Source organism: Esox lucius, chromosome 11 (genome assembly GCF_011004845.1).
Source record: "Esox lucius isolate fEsoLuc1 chromosome 11, fEsoLuc1.pri, whole genome shotgun sequence".
Taxonomy (NCBI): Eukaryota; Metazoa; Chordata; class Actinopteri; order Esociformes; family Esocidae; genus Esox; species Esox lucius.
Window position 1 is genome coordinate 3,604,211 of NC_047579.1, and position 26,374 is coordinate 3,630,584.

The following is a 26,374-nucleotide window of genomic DNA, read 5'->3' on the forward strand; positions in this document are numbered from 1 at the left end:
GCAAAAGGAGAGGGGAAGATGAGGTGGTGGTTACAGGGAAGGTTAAAAAGGAAGTTTCAATGTGATAAAAGTCTGTCCTGTAATTCTCGGCAGCATCTCTTCAATCATCCAACTGAGACAATGCCTGTGTCACCGTCAAATCCTCTCAACTTAAAAACAGAGCGAGCTAGCGAGGAGGTCTTAGTCTTTCTAGGGCTTTTATAAAAACAAGACAAATCGTTATTTATTCTCCATCCCAAGCTGAGCAGCAGGAAATGGGAGCCTTCTATGATCAGGCTCCCCTTTCTTCTGCTCTCAATCTCTCTTACTAAAATAACTCTGGGTGTAAAAAAAAAAAAAAAAAAGTTGCTTATTGTGTTGGCGAGAGAAGGGAGAGTGTTGGGGGCGGGAGGGGGGGGGGCGGCGGTGCTTCGGTTCTCTGATCGGTTTAGCCGGTCGGTGAACAACTTGATTGTGTCCCACACTTGGGATTGGGGTCCATTGTGAAGGAGGAACTGATGGGGGAAGGGACCCCCGGACTCCCCTCCCCTTCTTCTGTGGTCCTCTAGGGGTAGTTAGCTAGGTAATGGTCGTCAGTTTCCAGGTGGGTGGAAGGAAAGCTGCTGGGTGGGGTGAGCCTGCACTTGTACAGCTGTTGGAACACGAAAACAACAAGTCACTTCAGCTCACGTCAGGTTTCTGTGCTGCCGTGTGTGCCTTTAAAGAGAGCTCCACTTACCCTGTGGGTGTTGGATGTAGTAGTGTTGATGCGCCCCCTGCTGGGGAGGTGGGCCATGCTGGGGGGCCGGGCCTGGGCCTTGCTGTGGGGGCCCAGCATAGTGCAGCATCATCTGGGGCGGGCCGTGGCCTCCTTGGTGGTGGGGGCCTGACATACCCTGGGCAACGTGGGCCTGGATGAGGTGGGAGGAGAGTGTGTCAATTCAGTAGCTTTCAGCGATTGTATAGGATTTGGAATGGAGTGCAATGGACAATATCAACAGACTTGGACCCCAGGTGGGTATTTGGGGTTCCATTTAACCAACGCCCCTGGGGGAAGAATGTGTGGGCTGTGGGTCAACAGTGGCAGGTGTTACCTGCGTGAGCTGTCCAAGGCCGGGGTAGTGTTGAGCCATGGGCTGGTGGGTGGGTAGACTGTATCCCTGCATCGGGTAGGAGCCCTGGGGAGAGCTGTGGCCAGGGGGCATGTTAGGTGGCGTGGGCGCAGACAGAGGCCCCGAGTGATACATGGTCTGAGGTTGGGGGCCGCCCTGGCCCGACTGCAGAGGGATGTGAAAAGAAGTGTGTAAGTGATGCATAAGAAGACAAAATGTACAGTGATCTTGGGAACAAACATTCCCATTAAAAATCCCAAAACATTGTACCCCTAGATCTGACCTAGAACCCGAACCAACCCTCCAATTTTCCAACTTTAAACCTGTATACATGCCCACATATTTCTAAGTATGTGACAGTCACACACACCATGGTTGGTTGGTTTACCTGTCCGTGCCCAGGGCTGGGGGCAGTGTGCTGTGGAGGGGGCTGGCTCCCGGTGGGAGTGCTGGAGGGCTGAGGAGGATGCATGGAGCCAGAGTGGTGAGAGAACTGCTGGGGGGCTGAGAAAGAAGAATTGATACACACTTCACATCAAAATGAAAGAGATTTGGAAAATAACTGCATCAGTGTTTACTAAAGTGGGACACTGCAAGTATAAGAGTACTATGATTGTTGAGTGCACTTAACAGAACCCAAGTTCCCTTACCATACATGGCCTGCTGTGGCCCTGGGGGCCCCTCAGACTGTCCAGGATACTGGGGGCCTGGGGGGCCCAGGGCCTGGGGGTGGCCCGCCTGAGTCAACATCCTGGCACCGCCCTGCAGCATTGAGTATACTGGCTATCATGACAAAACAGGGGAGATGGAGAGTAGGAAGAAGTTAACATAAGTACATTCAAGTTCACAGTTAACATGCCTCACAATGATTTTACCCCTCTCAGAATTCAGCGATTGGTCTTACCAACTGCAAAACACTGGTTCTGTGTAAGCTAAGATTACAGGCGCTATTACAAGTGACTGAAAATGCAGAGTTTACAAGGTCCCACTGGTCGCCACGCATCACATTAAATCATGAGTCTCTTGCCTCAAAAGTAGGAATAGGAATCAAGTTAAATGTTATTGGTCACACAATCCATTGGCTACAGGGGGGCACTGCATCATTCAATTACATGGTTTTTCCCCAATAGGCATCTTTGACAACACATTCTGCTACTAGCTACTTCATAGAATAGGGTACTCAACTATGTTTGTGAAAAGTTCAGGTAAACATTTTCTTGTATCTATGCAATACAGCATGTCAGAGTAATAACTGTTTGTGATGGCTTTCAAATGTATGTAAGAGTTGGACTCTGGAGTGATGGGTTAACACCCAGTGTGTGCATCTTCGGCTTGGGACCTCATTACCGTGACTCTGATTGGTCAAGACAAATGAGGAGGGCAAGCACTCCAATACAGACATTTTGTACAAGGTCACAAATCGTGACGCTTATTTAATAAATTTTTTAAACACGGACATTTCAACTCCGTATCACCAAACTCAGCAATAGTATCTTCTGACAGGTAAAGTCTTTAGCTTTGGTGCTAACATTTAAAGAAATTAACTTAACGATATCATAGCATTTTTCTAGTTTCTTATTAATGAAAACATCCACACAAATACAGTAACATGTTTCTATCAAGCAGATTGTGATATTTACAGAAATATTATTGTTAAAGACGGCTATCCGCAGCTGCTACAGTTATTTAAAGGAAGGCTGTCAACAGATGCAATGGGTTCTAAAGGGTTAATGTAACAACTACATATAAACACCCAAGATGGCAATGGTGTACAGGTCAGCTGTCCCCCACACAGGCCAGCAATTCCATATAGGCCTTTAACAAACACCAGACTATATTGACAAAATAAAACGTTGAAGCCGGCACCAGACCCTAAACTCAAAAATACTGCTGTAACACAGTTAGCGTGGTGTTGATCACACCAAAAGCTTCAGTTTGGGCTGGCAGTATGCCACTAAAGTAGGCTACATTTCCACTAATGCCTTGTTCTCATAGATTAATGCACAAAAAGATAGGACCAGCCTAAAACACATTCAACTTGCCCACAACCCATGTGTCCTTCATCCTGATGATTATGTTACCCAAAAACCCGCTCAAACAAACTCTGCCGTAAATGTAGATTCAATGGAAGGGCGCTTCAACATTCACTACAGTAATGTTACGCAATGAGTGAGAACAATTGTTCATTGTTCTTCCAGTTTCATGGCACTGAGTAGGCAAAATGTGAAGGAGATTATTATTAATATTATTATTAATATTATTAAATTATTATTAATATATTAATATTTTTATACAAAGATAATTGACCCTGAATATGCGATTCCTTCCGAAATCTCCACAACACAAATGATAGAGCTTTATCGCTATAGAGACGGGACGCAGCCCTAAAACCAGAGAAAACCGTTGCCATTTCTTCAAATTCTGTTTGTAGCTATTCATCTCCAAACATTTCCAGTGTTGCATCATTATCCATGTTGACAGTAAGACATTGTTAGCAGCATCAGCATGGTAACCTTGTTTTCTGCCTATTTGGCCTAAGATACCATGAGCTACATTAGCATAATAACCTTGTTAGCTAAGATAACAGCCACCAAATGGGGCCCATAAAAATTGACAGATTCAACAACTTTAAAATGGCCATTAGAGGCTTCTTTATCTTACTCTGTCCCAAGCTAGTATTAGCAGCATTTTTAGAGTTATAAAAGAATCTACCTGTCCAGGATAGTGGGGCATGCCCTGGATGACCTGACTATACTGCAGGTAGGCCTGGGGATAAGGGGAGGCCACCAGGGAAGGACCTGCTGCAGAGGCAGTGGCTTGAAGCATCTGGGGCTGGGATGAGCCATGATGGTCTGGACGAGGGCCTACCACCTGGCCTGGGAGGGAAATTAGAGGGTTATTAACACAATGACAATGGTTATGTTGAGGGCACCTTGTTGTCTTCTTGAATTCAAATGGTCTTGTGTTGTTTGATCAAAATGATTCACCAACAGATTGAGAGGGGCGGGTGATTATCTGGAGTGTACCTTTAGCTCGAGGATACTTCCCCTGCTGGACTGTTGACACTGTGTACTGATGATACATCGGGGAAGCCTGGGGATCAGAGGAGGATGTTAGATCAGACTGACCCCAAAACAAATAAAGTCATCTGAAACCAAACTTAAACCTAACCTCTAAACTAGATTAGAAAAAGGACTTCTGTTTCCAAGAATAAAATATACATTCAAACAGGTTTTAAACATTACAAAGGTTGTCATTTGCATAGACACTCAAGGAAACAGAAAAGTCAAATGAGCAGCGTGTTTCCAGAGCACACACCCCCAGCCTGAAAACTAAATCTCAAGTATTTGCAACACCAGAGTATATCAACCCTACTTCCTCACACACATTCATATTAACACACTGCACACACACCTGTACAGAGTGTCCCTGGATCTGCACGGGGGAGAGGTAGGACAGGTAAGGGGTGCTGTAGATTGCCTGTTGTCCTGGGGGGGGCTGTAGGAGCACTGAGGCGCTGGGTGGGGTGGGCCGTGGGGGGGTCGGGGCTGGAGACGGCTTCACCTGGGGAAGGATGGGGTGAACTTAAGTCGGGTCATTTGTTTGCAGGTACTAAAAGTATACTGGAATACTTTATAGGAGCTCTGTGGCACCTGCCCCAGGACATAAATTAATAGTAGAACAAAAACTATTACAAGTGCTAAGAATTAATAGAAAACCAGTTAAGGCATGTGCTTAAGGTACGATGAAACCTTTCTGGGGTTTACAGGCGCATTGCATAGGGTTACAAGCTGTTCTTGGATACCCATTTAAAGCTTGTGCCTCAACTTAAGTGGTAGTTAAGACAGTTGTCTGAACAAATAACATGCATGGTTACAATTTGGCATTGTGGGTGCGTGCGAGAGAAACTGACCAGGGGCATGGGTGTCTTGAAGACAAATTCTTTTGCATTGGGATTCAGCGTTGACTTCTTCACCTGACTAAAAACAAACACAAAAAAAAAAAGACAAAGGAGAGATCAGTACTCTTTCAAAACTTTACAATTCACAAAGATAAGGATCAATTACATTTCAGGGATGCAGATGAATCGCATAGTACTAAGCTATGGCCAATACGCTCCAAAACATAATGACAAAAATGAGCAATAAGTGCCCAGCTTCCAGCTTCAGCTTAAGTATTCAAACCAGCGATATTCATAATATTAGAAATCCTTATAATAACAACCTCTTCAGATATTATCCACTACTCGTTATTATGGCCTTATTGTTTGCAAATTACAGCTTTCTCAGAACACAAAACAGCCTCCTACCAAGAAATGTACCACACTGCTCACTCAACCTCGAAGGTAAGCTGGAACAAGCACACTTAGAGAACACTGCTCCAGTTAACAACCACAGTTAGCTTCAAGGTGCCAAAGTAGAATCAAATGTATAACATTTATCAAAGTGCTTATACAGACACCAAGACAAACAAACAGCAAGCAATGACAAGAAACAATGATGATGCACAGTGGCTAGGAAAAACACCCTAGTAGGGTTGAAACAAAGAAAGGAACCTATAGAGAAGCCAGACTGAGGTGTACCAGGTGAAGAGAACTTGTGTGACTTGACATCCCTCCTCCTAACCTGGATAGAGTTGCAAGGCCTAACACCGGTTTCCCAAATCTGTTCCTTAACATTAGAACCGCCAAATGCCTATGCCAATTGGCGTTTGAAAATGACTGTCATTTTGAAAGCTACACTCTCCTTCCATGGCTTTTCCTAAATGGGTGTATATTACATTGTTCCATTGTTAAAATTCTAAACTGACGAACAGAAATCGTTTTAGAGACGATTGACAATAATTTAACGTTTTCCTACTTAATATGCCAACAGCCCATGCCACTTAACGGTGGTACCAAATGGTACCCAGGCGCTAATCACCCCTCACTGAACGCATGATGTCAATGGATGAAAGCGCGATACTCCCAGATTAATGAAAACTTAACTAGGCTATTATTGAAATATAATACAAATGATAGGCTACTTACCATGTGCTACTGTTTTTCAATAGGAGATTCAGCTTATTGTGTAGGGTAATACATCAAATTTAAATTGAAAATGTACATTCTTTTAGGAGGGAAAGAAACTAAATCGCCCACACATCCTATCGTCTATTTGAATTTTCTCTGCTTATTTCACTAAAGATTAATATTTTACAAATGTATTAGGCCAAATAATTATTCACAAAACGAAATTCCAACGATATCTTGTTTCTATCTTTTTCGAATAACTCCTCTCGGTTTTTCTATAACTTCATGTCACCTATAAAAATCTTATATTCCAGTAATCTAGGAGACTAGAGCTATGCTTTGGTGTTGAGATCAACCCGATAGACCCACTACAACCTGCGGGAGAGACCTGCATAGACGCGCCGTTCACGGCCTATTCATTTTGGACCTAATCTTTTTCTAATAATTCCTCTTGGTTTTTCGATAACGTTTTCACGGCACCTATAGAAAAATCCTATATGCCAATAAGCTAGGAGACTAGAGCTATGCATTGGGGGGGAAATCATCCTGATATCCACACTACTGCAGTTCACAGCCTATTCATTTCGGACCTCTTCTTTTTCAGTCGTTTTTTAGTATGATGAGATCTAAAATACAAACATTCTTGTATGTTTTCAAATTCATTAACCATTTAAAACAAACATTCTGCAATATTTTTTAAGACTTTTCCATATAGTTTGACGACCCAGTAGATGAGCTGATGCTCTGGCTGGCTGGATGGTGATGATGCGGAGGAGAATGTGTATGTTAATAGGGTCAATTCGTATGCTAATGACAAGAAACTGCGTTCAGCTCTGGCGGGTATAGTGTTAAGCCCCCCCAACATTATCCATTTTGGTTGAAGCCCCCAGACAAACCTAAATGCAACTTATTTAGAACCTTCTGATTAGTTGACAAGTCAAATCAGGTGTGTTTGCCCAGGGCTACACAGCTGTGGGTACTCGAGGACCAGAGTTGGGACACACTGCCATTCATGGAGCCCATACCCTAGTTATATTTGACAAGCCAGATGGTTCAGGCATCATTGGAGAATGACAGTTGTGCGTCTTTGGGTGATGAGGACCACGGGCGCAATGTGACGGGGCGACTGGTAGGCGCTTTCAACAAGTCTTGGTCAAAACAACTCTGTAATTTAGAGTTGGCCGGAAAGTCTGTCAACCACCTCTGTGATTGATGGTTTCTGTGGCGCAGACAGACATGAAAGAAGCCGACCACCAGTTGTTGTGGTTAACACAGGGCATAAGCTGAAAAATTCTCAGAAAGCCCTGCTGTCACAGTCACATTACAGCCAGCATAAAGCCATTGAGGAGCATGCCAAGGCATTGCAAACAACGATTTACGTTCCGGTAATAAACTCAATGTGGCAAAAGTTTCTTCCACATTATTTTCAGGCACTTTATATATTGTATACACATTTGAGAAAAACTGAGGATTTTCTACTCAAAGAGCAATGGGATATGAAACCATGCTGTAACAGGAAATGTCCAGACTGCTGGACCAAACTCTTTCCCTGCAAAATTACCTATACACACTGCATCTATATGGAACCTATATTGCAGCTGTGGATCAACGGGGTGGACCTTATGACAACTGGATTACAACTCACTCTTGGTAGAGACCCCAGCTTGAGCAGCAAATTCCAGCAAATCACTCAGAAAGCTGCGGCCTGCCTGGTGTTCAACCTCCAAGTTCTATCATGTCGCCCCGCTTCTTTGTGCATTAAACAGGCTTCCAGTTGAAGCTTGAATCCACTTCAAGGATATGGTTCTTGCTTACAGGGCAACAAAAGGAGTCTCCTTCTTACCTTCAGGAATGTTGAAACACTACATCCCTACCCGGGCTATTTGTACAGTCACTACCGGGCTCTCTGCTAATCAGACCCTTTGGGGCCGATCATTGCAACTCCACGAGGTGAGATCTTGCATGGAGCCCCAGAATGAGGGAGACTGACAGTTCTTTTGTGCATCTTCCATTTGTGAATAATCGCACCAACTGTTGTTACCTTCTCACCAAGCTTCTTGGCGATGGTCTTATAGCCCATTCCAGTATTGTGTAGGTCTACAATCTTGTCCCTGACATCCTTACACAGCTCTTTGGTCTTAGCCATGGAAGAGAGTTTGGAATCTGATTGATTGCTTCTGTGGACAGGTGTCTTTTATACAGATATCAAGCTGAGATTAGGAGCACTCACTTTAAGAGTGCGCTCCTGTGGTTTTCTGGATTTTGTTGTTGTTATACTGTCTCTCACTGTTCAAATAAACCTACAATTAAAGTTATAGACTGATCATTTCTTTGCCAGTGGGCAAACGTACAAAATCAGCAGGGGATCAAATAGCAGGGGATCAAATACCCCCCTCACTGTATATAACCAGGTTTACAAGAAAGCTGGGTAAAATGTAAAGAAAAACAGAATGCAATCATTTAACCCTATACTCAATAGAAAATAGTACAAAGACAACAAATAAAATGTTGAAACTGAAAAATATTATTTCTTGAAAAATATATGCTCATATTGAATTTGATGACAGCAACACATTTAAAAAAAGCTGGGACAGGGACAACAAAAGTCTGGAAAAGTTGTGTAATGCTAAAAAGAAGACTTGGTGGAACGTCTTAACTAATCAGGCAACAGATCATTAACATGACTGGGTATAAAAAGAGTCTTTTAGAAGTAAAGATGGAGAGGGGTTCACCACTCTGAAAGACTGCGCAGGCAAACTCAACAGAGCAACAATTTAAGAATAACATTTCTCAATGTAAAATGGCAAGGATTTTGGGCATCTCATTGCATGGGCTCAGGAACCCTTCTGAAATCCATTGTCAGTGAACACAGTACATCTCTGCATCCACAAATGCAAGTTAAAACTCACACCATACCAAGAAACCAAATTTAAACAAGATCCAGAAACGCTGCGATGAGCTCGAGCTCATTTAAGATTGACTGAGGCCAAGTGGAAAATTGTCCTGCGGTCTGACAAATCAAATGTTATTGGTGTCTTGCACATCTGTGAAGTCACCAATAACACTGAACAATATAAACAGGTTTGGGCGCAACCTATGCTGCCATCCAGACTGTCTTTTTCAGCAAGACAATGCCAAACCACATCCAGCACAGATTACAACAGCATGGCTCCGTAGTAAGAGACTCTGGGTGCTAAATGGGTCCACCTGTAGTCCAGACCAGTCACCCATTGAAAATATTTGGCGCCTTATGAAATGACAAATACAACAAAGGAGACCCGAAGAGCAGCTGAAATGTTAAATCCAACAAGATTGGGAAAACATTTCACTTTCAAAACTACAGCAATTGGTCTCAGTTCCCAAATGCTTAGAGTATTGTTGAAAGAGGTGACGCAACACAGTGGTAAACATGGCCCTATCCCAAAATGTTTGAAACATGTTGCTGGCATCAAATAAAAACATGCATTTTTCCCAAAACAATAACATTTCTCTGGAGTTGAAACATCTGATATGTTGTCTTTGTACTCTTTTCAACTAAATGCAGGGATAAACGATTTGCATAACATCGCATTTTGTTTTTATTAGCATTTTGCATTCTGTTTCTAAAAACGGGGTTGTACACAGTGAGAATCATCTGTGATTTTATTGTGATTATATGTTCTAAACTTATTGTTGACCATGTTGGCTGCAGACTGTGGTCATTACATTAACTAGCCAGCCAGCAGGCTATTCAGCTAGAAACAACAGGAGGTCTGATACTGGAATTCCTAAATGAAATATTATAAAGTTTTCAAATTATAAGTTTGCGTAAAATAAATATTTTGACAACCTAAATGTGCACATTCAAAAACCCTTATCCAACCACTGTAGGTGTACAGTGTACTGACAAAATGCACACGGCCCACGGTCATACATACTCTGCTACGCCCTCTGCTCTCTCGCCGCCCTCCTCGCTGCCCGGGGTCGTGGCTGGCTGGGGCGTCCCTGCTGCCTGTCTGTCAGGGCCTGACGACTGGGAGGCAGTATTGGGGGCTGGGGAGGGGGTGGTAGGGCTCGGGATACAGGGGGACCCCTCTCCATTTTGAGGGTCCTGAGAGGGGGCGTGGACAGGGGCAGGTTTGGACTCTGTGGTGGCAGCAGAGTCAGATGGGGTTGGCTGGGCAGCTTCAGACGAGGCAGGACCAGCTAAAGGGGAGGAGCTGGGCTGGAGCTGCAGCAATGTCAGAATAAGTGGAAGGTCACACAGTCACAAATATGTCAAAAAGCACATTTTGCTCCAAAAAAACAACACTGCATCAAAGTGATGGTTCTTATTTTTTTTTTTACTTTATTGTAAATACGAATGTTATAATATATGGTTGTTACTATTCACCCATTATTTTTACTCGTGAAATTGAATGTAATATATACTACTAACAAAAGTATGTGGACACCCGGCCACCCCTATAGGAGCTTGTGGCATAAATATGGAACGGGCCCCCCTTTGCAGCTGTAACAGCCACCGGTCTTCTGGGAAGGCTTTCCATGTGATTTTAGAGGGTCTCTGTGGGAATATGCGCCCGTATAGCCAAAAGAGCATTTGAGGCCTGACTCGCAATCGCCATTCCAATTCATCCCAATGGTGTTCAGTGGAATTGAGGTCAGGGCTCTGTCCAAGTCACCAGAGTTCCCCCACACCAATTTCGGCGAACCATGAGTATATGGAACCCGCTATGGGCACAGGGGCACAGTCACACTGGAACAGGAAAGGGCCTTCCCAAAACTGAAAGTTAGAAGCACCCAATTGTCTAAAATGTCTTTGCATCCTGTAGCATTAAAATGACCTTCACTGCAACTAAGGGGCCTAGCCCAAAGCCTGAAACACATTGACATCAACCACCCAACTGTACAGTAGGCAGGCACCATGCATTCCAGTAGGTAGCTTTCTCATGGCATCTGCCACACCCAGATTCATCCATCAGACTGCCAGATAACTAAGCATGATACATCACTCCGGAGAACACGTATCCACGGCTCCAGTCCAGAGCTTTACACCCCTTCAGCCGATGCTTGGCATTGCACATGTTGATGGGAGGCTTGCATACAACTGCTCGGCCATGGAAACCAATTTTGTGAAGCTCCAGACACACAGTTCTTGTGCTGATGTTGCTTCCAGAGGCAGTTTGGAACTCTGTGGTGAGTGATGCAGGCGCTCTATAGCGCCATGACTTGACAGCCCAGCTCTATGAGTTTTTTGGTCTACCACTTTGTGGCTGGGCTGTTGTTGCTGCAAGACGCTTCCCCATTACAACTACAGCACTTACATTTGAACGGGGCAGATCTAGCTGGACAGAAGTTTCACAAACTGACTTGTGGCAAAGGTGGCATCCTATGACAGGGCCATATTTAAAGACACTGAGCCCTTCAGTACGACCCACTGTTTTGCCAATGTTTGTCTTTGGAGAATTTCATGCCTCTGGGCTGGATTACATGCACCTGAGAGCAAAGGGTGTGGCTGAACGCAATAATTTGTAAGAATGTCCACATACTTTTAGCCATAATGTCTAGAATATCATGTGCATTTGATTTTAACTAACGATCATAAGTAATGACATGATAGGGATCCACACACACAGACACACACACTTACCCTGAACTCTTTACCAAACTTCCTTAGCTCCTCCAACTGTGTCCTTTGCTGGACTGAGGGAACTAAAAAGAGGAGATTGAGAAGAAAAATATTCAACAAGAAGCACAAGGACCAGTAATAAAGGTAGGGTTTGTATGCCAATTGCCTCCAGTAACTCACCTTTGCCACTCTTGCCCTCCTGCGGGCTGGCTGAGCCCTCAGTCCTCTCCTTAGCCGCGGAGTTCAGAATCTCATTCACTGTTAGGGAGAAGAAACCGTTCAGATGGCACAGCTGTTCAGCAGTCAACAAGCAAGAGTCCTTTCATGGAAATGATCACCACGCTCACCATCTACAGGGAACAGAGGAGTGGGGCCAGAGGACTTCGGCGTTGTTGAGGAGACCGAAGAGGAGGAGGTGTCAAGGTAGGCGGGGCCAGCCAGAGCCGGGTCATCTGGTTTCGGAGAGCGAGAGACTGGGGGCAGAGAGAACGGGGAAAAACCAAAGAGTGAGGGATGCAGAGTCCACAAAGCCTATCAATCCCTGGGCTGTTTAAGCATTGAATCTTTTTGTTTGCTCATGTGGTTTCAGATTGGAGAAAGGCAGATTGATTGTTTACATGCTGTAGGCTAGGACGGGCCAGCAGTCTAACATGTGGAGCTGCTGCATGTACAGCTCATTTCTAGACACCATGTAAGCCTGGAGCACCAAACATTGAATGTTTGTTTTTAGTAGGCTGGACAACAGAGCGCATTCACCCACGCCTGTAAAACGGCCAAAGAACGCTGGCTGAGCTGGAATGCTAACACGAGCCCATAGCAAGTGAATTGAAACAAACCAAATTCAATTTCTTGAAAATGGCACCAGAACAGGCCTCCTCCGGGTTTATAATCAAGTTAATTTCATGACAAAAATGAAAAATAACAGCTGGTATAGGAAGTAAACATCTGGGGCCTCATGTATCAATTGTGTATAAGTTGAGAGGAAAGTCTATGCAAAGATTGATTTTGTTTAACTAGCCTGAAGCAGCCAACAGTGGTAGTAGTAGCTGATATGTCAATTAGTCAGGCCAAAATCTTCATTGTTAACAAGTTATTCATTTAAATACAATACTTTTCTATAGATAAAAAAACGTTTCAGAATGTCAGTATTCTTGCTAATATTGCACCCTAATCGCCTCCCTAAAAGCAACATTAACAAAACCACCATCACAACAGGTACATCACACCCAGCCAGTGTATATAATTGCTAATACTTCTTAATGTTTCCAGCCATTAAATGTTGTTTTGCCGTGTAGCCTATTGAGCTCATTGGTGGGGACTAAACTGTCTGCTAGCCGGTGCTGGGTTCATAATTTAAGGGAGCAACTGTGTCAGATCTAAAAAAGAGCGCCAGCAGCTAAGCAATGACTTAGACCATAACTATGGCTCGAGTACATCAATGCGCGCAGCACACGCTCAATTTCAAACGTACTAACAAACATGACGACGTAACTAATTAGAATGTTCGGAACGCGTTCTGAATCCGAAGAAGAGTTGGTGCCATAGTGCTCAATGGAATTGACAGGTAGAGCCAAGGTGAAAAAAGACCCAAAATCAGGTCTCTCTTCTGGCAATTTCTTTCAAACCACAGCAAACAGCTTGAATATAAGGAATATTATGAAACTGGCCTCCATGATGAACATTGCAATATAAGTTTTATCTGGAAAAAGCGTAACATCTTTCATCATCCTATTCTTAGAAACTGAGAGTATGACTCCGTGGGAGTGACCATGAGTAAAATATGTAGTGGCAACCCGTGGGAGTGACCATGAGTAAAATATGTAGTGGCAACCCGTGGGAGTGACCATGAGTAAAATATGGAATCTTTGGATTTCAGCAAAAATACAGAGAGCTATGGAATCAAACTGAACAATAATGGATACAAATACTATCGTAAGATATCAATCCGTGTTGGGTTGGAGTTTATCAGAAACAAGTCACGTTGTATACCTGCAGGTGAGGACTGGGAGCTGGGGGTGCGCAGCGTTCTATTGGTCTGTACGGCTCTCTGGTCTTTGGGGGAAGTTCTGGACGACACTGAAAGAGTAAAAAGATCTGATGGAACTGCGGCTGTGTGTGCGCACCTACACACCCCCCCCCCCGAGAAGACACCCATTAGTACCTCCGTTGATGGAACGTGTGGCGTCGGCCAAGGCTTGTGGGTGAGAGAGGGAATGAGGGACAGGGTGAGAGGAGGCGGCAGAGGTTGGGCTACTGGGCTGGGCCGGGGGGCTGGCTTGGGACTGGTGGGGAGAGTAGGCACCACGGCCGGACAGCGGGCTGCTGCGGTCAGAACCCTGGACAGGTCTGGAGGAGTTTCCGGGGCCTCCTGTTCGATTAGGCATGGGACCGGAGTCCCTGCCCCTCAAGCTGTTTGGGGACACGCCCATCTCCCGGGCCCTCTGGGGAAGAGGAATGTATTTACCCTCCCTGGAGAGAGAAAAACACAATATTGGTTAATATTAATACTTTACAAGTGTCACATTGAAAATGAATGATGTCTGGAGTTAGCTTTGGCAATGAGTACAAAGTTACATGACAATTCATTCAACTCACACAGAAAATATATAAAGAATAAATATATTGCTTGTATATCTTGGCTGCTATAAGGGGGAACATGGACAACAGGGCGGATTTAACACTAAAATAGTTGTCTTTTTAAGTTCTGTAGCCACATATTAGATAACGTACATCACAGACGGCATCGAGTGGAGCGAGGGTTGGGGTATCCATTTTGCCTAATTGTAAGCCAGGAAAAACCCTGCAATTAAGCAACTTGAATGCATATCCACCAGCAAAACGTCATATTAATCAATAGCAATCAAGCGTAAACTACAGCTTAGATACGTAGTAGAAAATGTGCACCTTTGCCCACTGGATGAGTGGGCGGTCAACGGCTCCGTAACTCCCTCGCAGCCTTACTTTTGCGCCACTCCTCCAATGATGGCTTGAATTGCAAGCCAAAAACAGTTAAGGCAGAATTTTTTTTTTTCTTTTTAGTTTGGTGAATGATGAAGCATGATGATGGGAAGTAGCGAGCCCTGTGTTTACTTTATAAGCCCACATTTCTTGACAAAATACACGCAAAAAGAGTACTAGCCAGGTGCCAAATGATCACATCCTATGCTGCCAATCTAGAGCTCAAATCATAACAGTTGTTCGCTAACAAACAGCTCTTTTTTAAACAGCTCTTTTTGGTGAACACTGGGAGCCGAATAGGGTTGGTGAAGGAGCAGTTCATTGGGCTCCATGACTTCCATATTTTAGCATAAACACAGATTTACATACAAGTTCCGTACAGCAGAAACAATACAACATGGAGTACATCTGTTCCTGCACCTTTTCCTAGGAATTAGGACGGTTAAGGCAACCTATTTTAACATCCACTTTTCACTAACAATTACAACCTACCCTTTTGCCTTAACGTTGGGGATTTGCACCTTTTACATATTTTGTGGTTATTTCTAAGCATTTTAAATGAAGAGCCGTTCGGGAGTCACAGAAGCAAGCGCTTTCAGGTGCACTGAGCCAAAGGAGCCAGCTAAACATAAATACTTGACATACCCACATCACTAATCCACATGAACGGCCTGAATAATAGTCTGAGGAGTTTAGACAGAAAACAGTCGGGTTGGATGTGGCAGGTAGCTTTCAGACCTGGTTATTTTCTCTCTCAATAAGTAGCATTTTGGACTTGAGATCGGCTACTCTGGATTGGTTTTGATAGCTAAACAGGTTGTTTTTGTAAAGAATATCACCTGATCAATCCATACCATATTTTACACTTTAAAATACATTTTGACTAGGGATAGGACGATAGATGATGTCAGTACTAATCACGATGGAAAACAATGGAGAAATTCCATAATCGGGATAATCGTAAATCAGGATAATCCTCACGAATGACTTGAAAACGTTCTGCCAGTCGCTGAAGTTTCTTTGACTGCTTGTTTTATTTTACAGGTAGAGCGCACACCTCATCTCACATCGTACTACGACACTAAACATCCTCTGCAATGTATGTCAATGAAGCAGAATGGCTCTGCTAACATAAGTAGAAGAATCACAAAAATCTAAATTAAATTCTTACATGACATTATGAATTGAGATTGTATTGTAATGATAAAGAATAAACTAGTTTTCCAGTTCCTTTACAACAGTACTAGTCTAACCACTACACATAGTAGACTACAAAAAAAGCTTCTGATCACGTCTCCACTTCCTGCTATATGCAAATACCTGTCCATTCCATTACCACGGAAAATAACCAGTTCAATCAATGTTGAGCTCAAAAACAGCAATGATATTTATCCTAGAAGACATGCAGCTACGAGAGATGCACGCACGAAAAAATTTTTTAACTGCAAGTTGTAGAAAATAAGAATATTATATACAATATTTTCTAATTATAATCTTGTTTATATTGTAGGTGAACTGTTAACGCTTTCCTACTGAAAGTGACAAGGGCCAAAATAACATTGTCTAACAGCATGACCGGCACAATACATGAGCCCTACACCTGATGGGGAGCTGTTGAAATTAATTAGAAAGACACGAGGAATCGACACATCAAATAGGCATCTCTTTTGCTAATAATGCACATAAAATGTGCACGGGAGTGACCCACAGGTCAGTACTGGTAAACTGAGATATATTTTCCTGATCCTCAGATGAGTGACTTAAATTCTCTTGCCAGGCACCAAAGTGTGCCTGGGATAAAATCGTAAATTGGCATTCCTTTTGCCAGGATGGCCTATGCTTGAAATTAACATATCCACCTATTTATCAAAAAGTCACTAATGTAAATCATATAGTAAATCATATCAAATATCCAAAACAGTTTGACGTGTCATCTTGATGCATTTTGTTGCAACAATAATTAAAGCTACTTTAATGTGAATGTGCGAGTAATGTTTGTAGTATCACTGTTCTCAGCTCCATGGGGAAAACATTTTAACTGGAGGAAATCTGCTTAAAGTATTAACATCACAATATGACAGAGAAATGTTTCGAATTACACAAATTAGTAAATCAACATCAAGATAAGAATTCTGTGGAGTTCCATGTTACCTATTGCCACTCCCATGATGCCCACCAAAAGCCATTTCCCCACCCCCAAAAAATGTAATAAACCTTTAGCCTGGCACTTCCAATGGGATTGTGTGACGGGATTGCGTGACGGGATTGCACCTTTATCGTGAATGGAGCATACAACTCCCAACTCACCTGTTCCCTGCAGGGCCCTGGAAACCGGGGCTGCCCCTCTCCCGGCCCTCGTCTCGTTCCCGGACAACGGCGCTGTACTTGTCCTCCTCAGTCTTGTCATCGTTCTCCAATGAGGCACGGTGGCGGTACTGGGGACTGCCCTCGATTTCATTGGCAAGGCGGGCTGCACGCGCCTCTCGCAGACGGAAACCATCCGAGCTTCCCCTCTCCAGTGGGATACTGCAAGAGAAAAAGGCACATGAAAAACAAGACCGAGACCTACTGACAGAAAGAGAAACATTCGCACATAGAGAGATCGACAGAGTATGACATAGAAATCTTGTCAGAGAGCAAGCAAGAAACTGATTGTGTGAATGCAGAGAGCAGATCTCAGAACATTCCAAAATTGGGAGCAAGGAAAAGAAAACGTACGTGTACATAGACAGGCTTGAGTCATAGGTGGATGTGACCCCATACGTCTCCTCGTTGAACTTGAACATTTCACTGGCATCCCAGCCATTGGACTGCCGTGGAAAGAAAATGAACAAAACAGTTAGTGCGCATGCGTATTTTACGATGTCCACGTGTGTCTCACAGGGTGTGTTCGTATAAGTGTGTAACCAGGTGTCTGTTCAACATTTCATTTCAAAATACTCTTCACCCCAGTCAAATTGGGACAGCTTCGCTCTACGCTCCGCTCACATACTGTCATCAACTGAAAAACTCAGTGTTGTTCCTAGGATTCTTATCTGCAGTGGAGGTACAAGAATTCACATGTGACTCAATGTATTCTCATAACACTTCTCCCTTAAATAAACAGGGCCTATTTTCGGCCTGAAACTACAGTTTGACAAACCACGACCAATAACTTCAGTCTACCTCACCTTATGCTTTAGTCCACTAACACGCTTCGTGGTACTTTGGCTTTCATTTCAAATAAAAAAACGAGTAAACTCATCTGAAAATCAAGAACAGTTTAATGCAGATTCACCTCCCACTGCCCACTGTTCATCGAATAGCCCCGCCCGAACTCAGGGTGACCACATTTTCAAACCTCCAAACCTAGACACTTGTGTAACCGCATGTTAATGCACGCACATGTGCTTCTGCACGGATGCTGGTTAGTGGGGCGGGGGGCGCTTTGAGCTTATGAGAATTGTTGCTCTGCTACGCAGTTTTATGTAGTTGTTGGTTTGTTGGGGACAATCCCGGGCAAATGGGGATGTCTGGTCAGCCTACCCTGGCTACAAGTACAGCATTTGGTTTGTCTGAAGACCCTCCATTGTTTCTTTATCTACAATACAGACTCTTGTACAAGATGGATTGCTTTTTCGACCAACGCACTTGAATTAATAATGGACTGTTTTAACCAAACAAATGGCACAATAAACTAGCTAATGTACATAACTTTAGGTTTTTATATATTTTAAATGATGTCTGACTCATTAGTTAATCAGGTGCTGACGTGTCTGTTGCTCTGATACGAGCCCCAACTCAGCTATGCAAACTCCTACTTACAAAGCATGTATACTTTTGTCATGCAATAAGATGCAAATTAATTACTTAAATTTTACAATGTGATTTTCTGGATTTTTGTTTTAGATTCCGTCTCTCACAGTTGAAGAGTACCTATGATACAAATTACAGACTTCTACATGCTTTCTAAGTGGAAAAATGTGCAAAATCGTCAGTGTATCAAATACTTGTTCTCCCCACTGAACATAAAATGTCAACTTCATATTTTGCATTCTCCTCCTCAATGCAGCACCATTACATCAAGTGAAATTGTTAGTATGCACGTAAAAATACAAAAGTACTTTGTTGTGTTAAACAGTTTTGTGAAGCTCCTAATTAAGACTTAAATTACCAGGTAAGTTCTTCATAACTAACCGGTGACCTAAATTGATAACTTCTCACTCTTAAAAATGAACTCCCTATACCTGGTCATTTGGATCTTTATTACAAACAACTCTAAAGTGGCAAACAGAGCTGAACCCAGCCGAGTACTCTTTACAACTCTGATCACATGCATGTTAGCTTCAACCTCAAACGGTTGAGGACAGGCTAAAACCACATCGGGCCAGCTTAGCAATTGACCAAAACAGTTTTAATGGGAGGGAAATATGGGCAGAAAGCTAGACGTGGTGTTGTAGCCGTGTGTGTCTTACTGTGTCGGTCTCCAAGTCGAAACCCTCTCCGTTGCTGTCCCCTCCATCCCAGCGCTGCAGCACCTTCTCCCTGTGCTCCCCGTTCACGCGTGACGAACTGATGGCAGTATCTGTAAAAGCATCTGCACATACAACAGAGTTCCATTAAAACTCTTAGACGGTCTAACACCTAACGCAAACCACTAAAACCCATTATAACCCTAACCTTAAAAAGCTATTTATATATTCAAGTTCTAGCAAAACGTCCCCACTAGCCAAGATTTGCCGCGGCTTACTATAGTTGTGAAGACATCCGGACCTGAAGAGGATGCACGCACACACAAATAGGAAGCTGTAATAAAAGTTGTTTACTTCCTGCATTGTCAAACTAATTAGTAGAAACTCCACAGATCTTGAAAGTAGTTCCCAATTTTACCCATTAACATTAACAGGTATAATAGGATCACAACATTACATTCAACCTGTTAAATTAGAAAGATTACAGCAGATGGCTAACTAACAGCTATAGAGTAATGAAAACAATGACTCCAATCAGGCTATGGCTGGTTCGTTTTGGAATTTTCCCATTTTTGAAGGGATCATTAAAGGTTTTAATTTCAGTTGCACATTCAGTTTGCCTTTTTAGACATTTAGTATTGCCATTGTACTTGCATTTTTACAGTTACACACACCTACCTCGAGGACCTTAGTGCTTCTCTCTCTGCATCATGGTGGCTCATGCTACCCTACTACAGTACTACTTAATTTGCCTCCTTTGCACATCTAGAATGCCATTTAGAAATTGCCATTTGTACCTAAACAACTGTTAAACCACTCCTAACATAGACTATACCTAATACATGTAAACTTTCCGCCCTCCTCTATTTGCCTTCATTGCACATTTAGAATTGCCATGTGTACTACATTTGCCTTCCCTGCACATCTATACATTCCACGTGTAATATACATATACTTAATACATTTTCTTTGCACTTCTGGTTAGATGCTTACAGCATTTCGTTGAACTGTTCAATGACAATAAACATGAATGTACACCGATCAGCCATAACATGATGACCACCTGCCTAATATTGTGTAGGTCCCCATTTTGCTGCCAAAACAGCCCTGACCCATCAAGGCATGGACTCCATGCACATCCCAAAGATGCTCAATTGGTTTGAGATCTGGGAAATTTGGAGGCCAAGTCAACACCTTGTGTTCCTCAAACCATTCCTGCTTTGTGGCAGGATGCATTATCCTGCTGAAAGAGACAAGTGCCACCAGGGAACACCGCTGCCATGAAAGGGTCAACAATGCTGTGGAAGGTAACTGCCATTCATGTGGACGTTAAGTGTCAAAGGAACATCCACATGAATGGCAGGACCCAAGGTTTCCCAGCAGATCATTGCCCACAGCATCCCACTGCCTCCGCCGGCTTGTCTCCTTCCCATAATGCATCCTGGTACCATGTGTTCTCCAGGTATGCAACGCACACACACAGCCATCCACGTGAGGCAAAAGGAAAAGTGATTCATCAGACCAGGCCACCTTTTTCCACTGCATTCTGATGCGTCGCCACAACTTTTTTTAACCAAGATGTACACAGTTTACCATCGCATAAACAGAGCCATACAATAACCCTGCACCCGAAGTTAAGTGTATCAAACTAGCGTGTGAAGTTTGAGAAACATACTGGTTGTGTCTGTGAATGCGCACGTATGGGTGGAACTGTCAGTAAGATATAATGCAGGTAGCCATCACCTGAGACAACCAAATGCAAGCAGCAAGCTAGCCAGCCAACTGTCACAATTCAATAGCTACAATCATCTACAATAGAATAGCGTCATGCACACAACATTAGACATTCCGCAACAACATGACTGCCGGTTTTTGTATTTTGCCGGCAAAATAAGTCTGGTGAGATTTGCATAGAATTGGTTTGTGCATATTGGGGACTTGACGCGTATTTTTTCCCCCAACTACGTAGGGAAAAAAATAAGAAATAATGTTGATTTAAATTATATTTTACATAAGGTACAGAACATGGTAAGGGGTAGCACATTGAGAAATGGTTAGAGCTAAGTTCGGTACATTAATTTTTCTCATCTAAAATAAAAAGCATCTGATTAACCTGTTGTCAATTTGCTGCTGCTCATTAGCTTTGGAAAGGGACTGTGTTTAATCTAACATTATATTTAGTGGCAGGAGTTACGCACTAGGGAATGATGTTAAGAAAGTATTGTGAGATAATGTGCAAAAAGGAAAGTTGACAATCGAGACTGATATTTTTGATCATTTGCAATACATGAAAACCATCTTAGCAGCATTAACACATCCAGCATTAATGCACCCACCGGTCTTTTTCACCAACACAGCCTACCAAAGTCTCATCTCAAAGCAGTCCACCACACACACACACAACACGCATCCTCACCCTCACCTCTGATGGCATAGTTGAGGTCCACATCTCGGCAAGTCATCGTGACCAGGTCAGCAGGGCTGAAGATCATGGTGTCCGTGATGTCCTCGATCCGTGGCAGCGAGGGGGGCAAGCCCCCACCACCCCCATCGCCATCTCCTCCCTCGCTACGCTTGTGGACTGCATCCACCACCAGCTCACACTGGGGAGGAAGAAACACATCAAGAAATGGACCAAACAAAAGGTTAACCAAAGGTTGACTGAATGCAGGGGATGACATGACATGGCGCGTATTCTAGTGCCAGATTATAGAGGGGGGGGGTGTGTGCAAAGCTTTATACACCCCCCCCCCCTATAACCTGGGGGGTTGTATAGCTTTATACACCCCCCCCTCTATAATCTGGGGGGTTGTATAGCTTTATACACCCCCCCCTCTATAATCTGGGGGGTTGTATAGCTTTATACACCCCCCCCTCTATAATCTGGGGGGTTGTATAGCTTTATACACCCCCCCCTCTATAATCTGGGGGGTTGTATAGCTTTATACATGGTAGAATTACCCTGGAGCTGAGTGTCTTGAAGATGCCTTCGTACACATTTCCACTCTTCACTCTGACATCACATGTGGAGCCCTTGAATGATAATACATTTAAGTTGTGGTTAGAAATATCTGAAGATAAAAAAAATAAACAATTGCCGACCACCTAAAGCATAAACGGTGCATGTGATTTTGTTGCCTCAAGGTATGTCTCCATGGTGGCTGATTGAATAGATGACCAAATGAACACTCACCACTACTGCAGTGAGATAGTGAAGCATCCTGGTGTTGTTGTAGACACCTTCAAACACCTGTGAGTTGAACACCAAAACAGACTTCAGTGTGGGTCATTATCTTAAAGCATTCGGGGGGGAAAAAAGTGACCTCCCCTTACTGGCAATTTCCATTCATAATGTGCATTTAACCTAGAAAAAAATCGGTCTTCAATTAGCATTGGGGCAAACAAGGAAAGGAAAAGTTAGCACATCAATTCAAATGTTTATAATGTACCCGTTCACAGCATGTAGGATGTCAAAAAAAAAGGCACATCCTGTGCTTATACATCCTAAATATAATAAACAGGTACATGATGAACTGCCTACATGTTATAAACAGGCACATAACAGCCTAGCTACATGTAATGATATGAGACTTACAGGAGAGGACTGAGATGGCGACTTCATTGTGTTTCTAGTCCTGAATGTGAGAAAAGAACATTAGCGACCAGCAAGACAAATGGGTGTTGCTGGCTTAGGGCAAAATGCTGCAATGTAAGAAATAGGCCAGCAGCTACACCACTTTCAATCTAGCTAACCGGCATACAAACTTGTGAAGCATATCGATATCGACTGTAGAGGACACTAGACAATGGCTGATTAAATGTGGTTGTTTTCGGGGTCTGGTGGTCCTTGATTTCTACCGTAAGACGCTATGATGCCAAGTATGCAGCCGTAGCAGGGCAGAACACCGATGACTGCCGACGCCGGTAAAAACGTTAGGTCGCTGGTTAGCCATGTTCGCTACCATAGGTCCTTCGCTTGATCCGTCATATGGCGGCATAGCGAGCAGACCACAGATCCAAATTATTCAGTTGGGGTTACCGTCACATGCATGCCGAAGCCGGTAACATACTGTAAAGTGAATTGGTTAGTGTGATATAATAGGTGAGAAAATGTAGCTACAGTAACCCACCATCTGATTGTTTTATTAGCTACAGTACTGTGATGCGAGACGTCGTTTACAAGACTCAAAGGAAACGTCATTTTCTTGACAAACTCTTGCCAGTAGTGTTGCCAAAATCCGAAGGTACGTTAATGTGATTTGGCTAACAATGCACTATGTAGCTACAGTAACGATACTAACGTATCTAGTATTAGTATGCTAGTTCTAATATCTTGCATCTATTTTAGTTAGTTACGATAATGGGTATCAATTTTTCTTTATCTGGCGAGACTGTCGTAGAATGCAATCTCAAAGACATATAGCTAACAATGTACATTTACTGCGAGCTTGCTACGTTTGTGGTCTGCTACCTAGCAGGCTAGCAAGCTAAACAAAACAAAGCTAGCTGGCTACAGCAGCTAGAACAGTACTGTTGCGACCATGCAAGACCCACTTCAAAATGGAACACAAATGAACAATTTCTACATAGTAAGATCGAATGACATGCTAAATGATATATGTATAAACACCACAAATATTACTACTTTTTAGTCATGTGCATCCCTGTTCCTCCGCGTCTTCTTGATTCTGTGAAAAATCGTAGACTTGACAGGCCAAACACGGTTCTAGCAAATGCTCCGAAAAAACAACAAAAACATGGACAACCCCCTCCCCTCAGAAAGTGAATAGGCCTGCTTGCATTCAATCAAACGTATAGTGTCTCTCATTGGTACGACGACCAGTCAATTATACCACCATCGATTTGACAGACACTGTGTATTGGCCACAACCCACATCAAACATTTATCTAGTTCCTATTCGCTTAAACCAGCGAGTTAAATGCTTGCATTTGTCAGGTGACCGGCCCGATGTTTTAGGATTTGCTTCGAAGACACGCCCACTGTAATCCCCGTATTGACCGGTAGGCCTCTATGGATATGTGGCAGATCCCCGGACTTGATTCAAGAATGCGGCCGGACATGTACTTACCTTCCGGGCACCGTTCTGTTGGTATTACTCCCGCTGATAGGAGGTACACCGGCTGGCCCTGCAGTTCCATTTGATATTTTTCGTCCGCATGAACCGGGTTGTTGCTGGTGTGACACGTGCCAATAATTACACCTTAGATTCTGATTTAATTAGTGTAGATACACACCAAATATTAATACATGAACTGAATGGGCAACCTAGATACTATAACGTACAAGTAAACGAGGAAAAGCACGGACACAGCTCAATCACATGTACATAAAGAATGGATTATGATATTTTTTGTTTAAATGGACACTTGCTGATACATATTGATCAACCTACAAAGCAAGTGGCTACTACACACAGAAAACCATAAAACCAAAATATACATATTGCCCTAAAACTGAAAAAATGTGAACTCACGTTTTGTCGACGAAAAGACATTGCACCTTTTGACCACGATCGCTTGGTTGGCTAGCTAATACAGCCTACACGTTATAGCTATCTCGATGGCTAGCTAGCTAGCTGCGAAGGCTGCGAAAGCTAGAGCGAACAGGAATGACACTTCCGTTGCTGCAACTTTTGGCACAGTGCTGATTATCGTTTACTTTTCGTAGATACACTCTTGCGTGTGGCTTACTCCAATTGCATGTCATTTGCAACTTCAATATACTCTGCAACTCGGAGGAAACAAATTCGCCGGTTTGGCAGTGGCACAACAAAGCTGTCCTAGACTAAGCGTGGCTCGCTGACTGACTGGCGGAGTTAATGGGGGCGTGTACGAGTCTGTATGTGCGCGTCCACAACCCATCAATGTGCACGAGCTGAACCGTTTCGACCCCAAAGCCGCAAAAATAATTACTGTAACTTTTCCTTTACTTCTGTCCCATTTATTCAGTAAGAAGCAACAACAGTAACCAAAGCAAGAACACACACACGCACGAGACCACTATGTTTCAGTATAATTATATTATATCATATTATCATCATCATTAAATTCAATGTAGTACCTGAAACTAACCACACAGGGTGGACACAACATTGCCCACCCATCAACACACGGGTCCCAGCAAAACAGAGCAAGAAAGAAAGACAGGTACATGGACAGAGAAAGGCACAAATAGATTTGAAATGAAAGGGACAAACAGATGGATGAATTAAAAAAACTCAAGAGGGCAAACGGAAGGTGAGGTGAAAACAACTTGAGAATGAGAGGGATAATGAGAAACAAAAAGAAACAGGCACTAATCTGGCTGACGGACATGGCGACGTAAAACCCAGGCACAGGTCGTAGGTGTATGACAGGCGAAACACAGAAAGGCACGAGTAGAAAAGTATTTTTTCTGGATTATTTCTTTTTTCTATCTCCTTGTCTTTTTTTTCCTTTTCTAGTTCTGCACTTTGAAATGACAATAGGATACGGACCAAGAGAATAGAACAGTGTTAGCGTGAGGGAAAAACTGAGTTTGAGTTGTAGAAATATAAAATAAAAAGGCACAAACAAATGTACTACTAAAATAACAGGATGCAAAGGTAGGAACAAGTGTTACGCGTTACATGGAGTAAAGAACAGAAAAGGCATTTAAAAACAAAAATAAAATTAATACTATTATTCAGACCATCATTGTTTCCATTATAATAACTGCTATTCGTATCATCATTATCAATAATAAACTACTTTTCTTTTTCTCTGAAAGAAAGATATAATAGCTCCCTCTCCCTCTGGTGTCTTCTCTACCAATAGAGAAAACCAGAAAATGAGTGGGGAGAGAGAGTGAGAGAAGAAACAGAGAGACAGTGAGGTTGAAAGAGTGATTGAGGTATTTGTTTTCCGGCCTGCCTAGTCTCATAGCCACCGTTTACGTTTATGGTTGCTCTCTCTCTGTCTCTCTCTGTAACTGTGAAATGTAGTGTTGGCCAGTAGAAGGTCTGTGCAGGGTATTGAGGTATGGTACCGCTGGCTTCAGAGAGCATGTCTCTCTTTGCCTTCAGTCCAGAAATGAATTTGAAAGTCTACCAAAAGCATACCAAGAGGTGTACTGCCGCAAAAGCTTATCTCACTAAGCGTTAGTTTACCTTGTTAGTGTTTTAAGTTGCTGCCGTCCCTTCTATCTCTCTTACTCATTTTCTCCTTGCTCTCTCTCCCCCGTTGCACGGAATCTCCCAGAATGCTTGTTTTAATA

At 43.1% G+C, this 26,374-nt stretch overlaps 1 protein-coding gene across 3 annotated transcripts; it reads right to left on the reverse strand.

Annotated features, from left to right (window-relative positions):
• Nucleotides 1–291: 291 nt before the first annotated feature.
• On the reverse strand, nt 292–24,991 carry atxn2l (ataxin 2-like). 3 transcript variants are annotated; one of them, XM_010873902.5, is made up of 24 exons: nt 24,615–24,991; nt 24,210–24,313; nt 22,715–22,754; nt 22,313–22,369; nt 22,081–22,152; nt 21,542–21,722; nt 19,123–19,244; nt 17,387–17,478; nt 16,976–17,194; nt 13,872–14,179; nt 13,700–13,786; nt 12,058–12,183; nt 11,891–11,968; nt 11,732–11,793; nt 10,020–10,312; nt 5,005–5,071; nt 4,506–4,655; nt 4,118–4,184; nt 3,804–3,967; nt 1,742–1,874; nt 1,480–1,595; nt 1,074–1,256; nt 719–890; nt 292–631 (listed from the first exon to the last, which is right to left on the reverse strand). In XM_010873902.5, the coding sequence occupies exons 1-24, from the start codon at nt 24,633–24,635 to the stop codon at nt 573–575; spliced, it is 2,973 nt and encodes a 990-aa protein (XP_010872204.1). In that variant the 5' UTR covers nt 24,636–24,991; the 3' UTR covers nt 292–572. The 3 variants fall into 3 exon arrangements, with proteins under 3 accessions (XP_010872204.1, XP_010872203.1, XP_010872205.1); XM_010873901.5 differs by having other exon boundaries at nt 24,210–24,349; XM_010873903.5 differs by lacking the exons at nt 24,210–24,313; nt 24,615–24,991 and adding an exon at nt 23,765–24,165.
• Between the last annotated feature and the right edge of the window lie 1,383 nt (nt 24,992–26,374).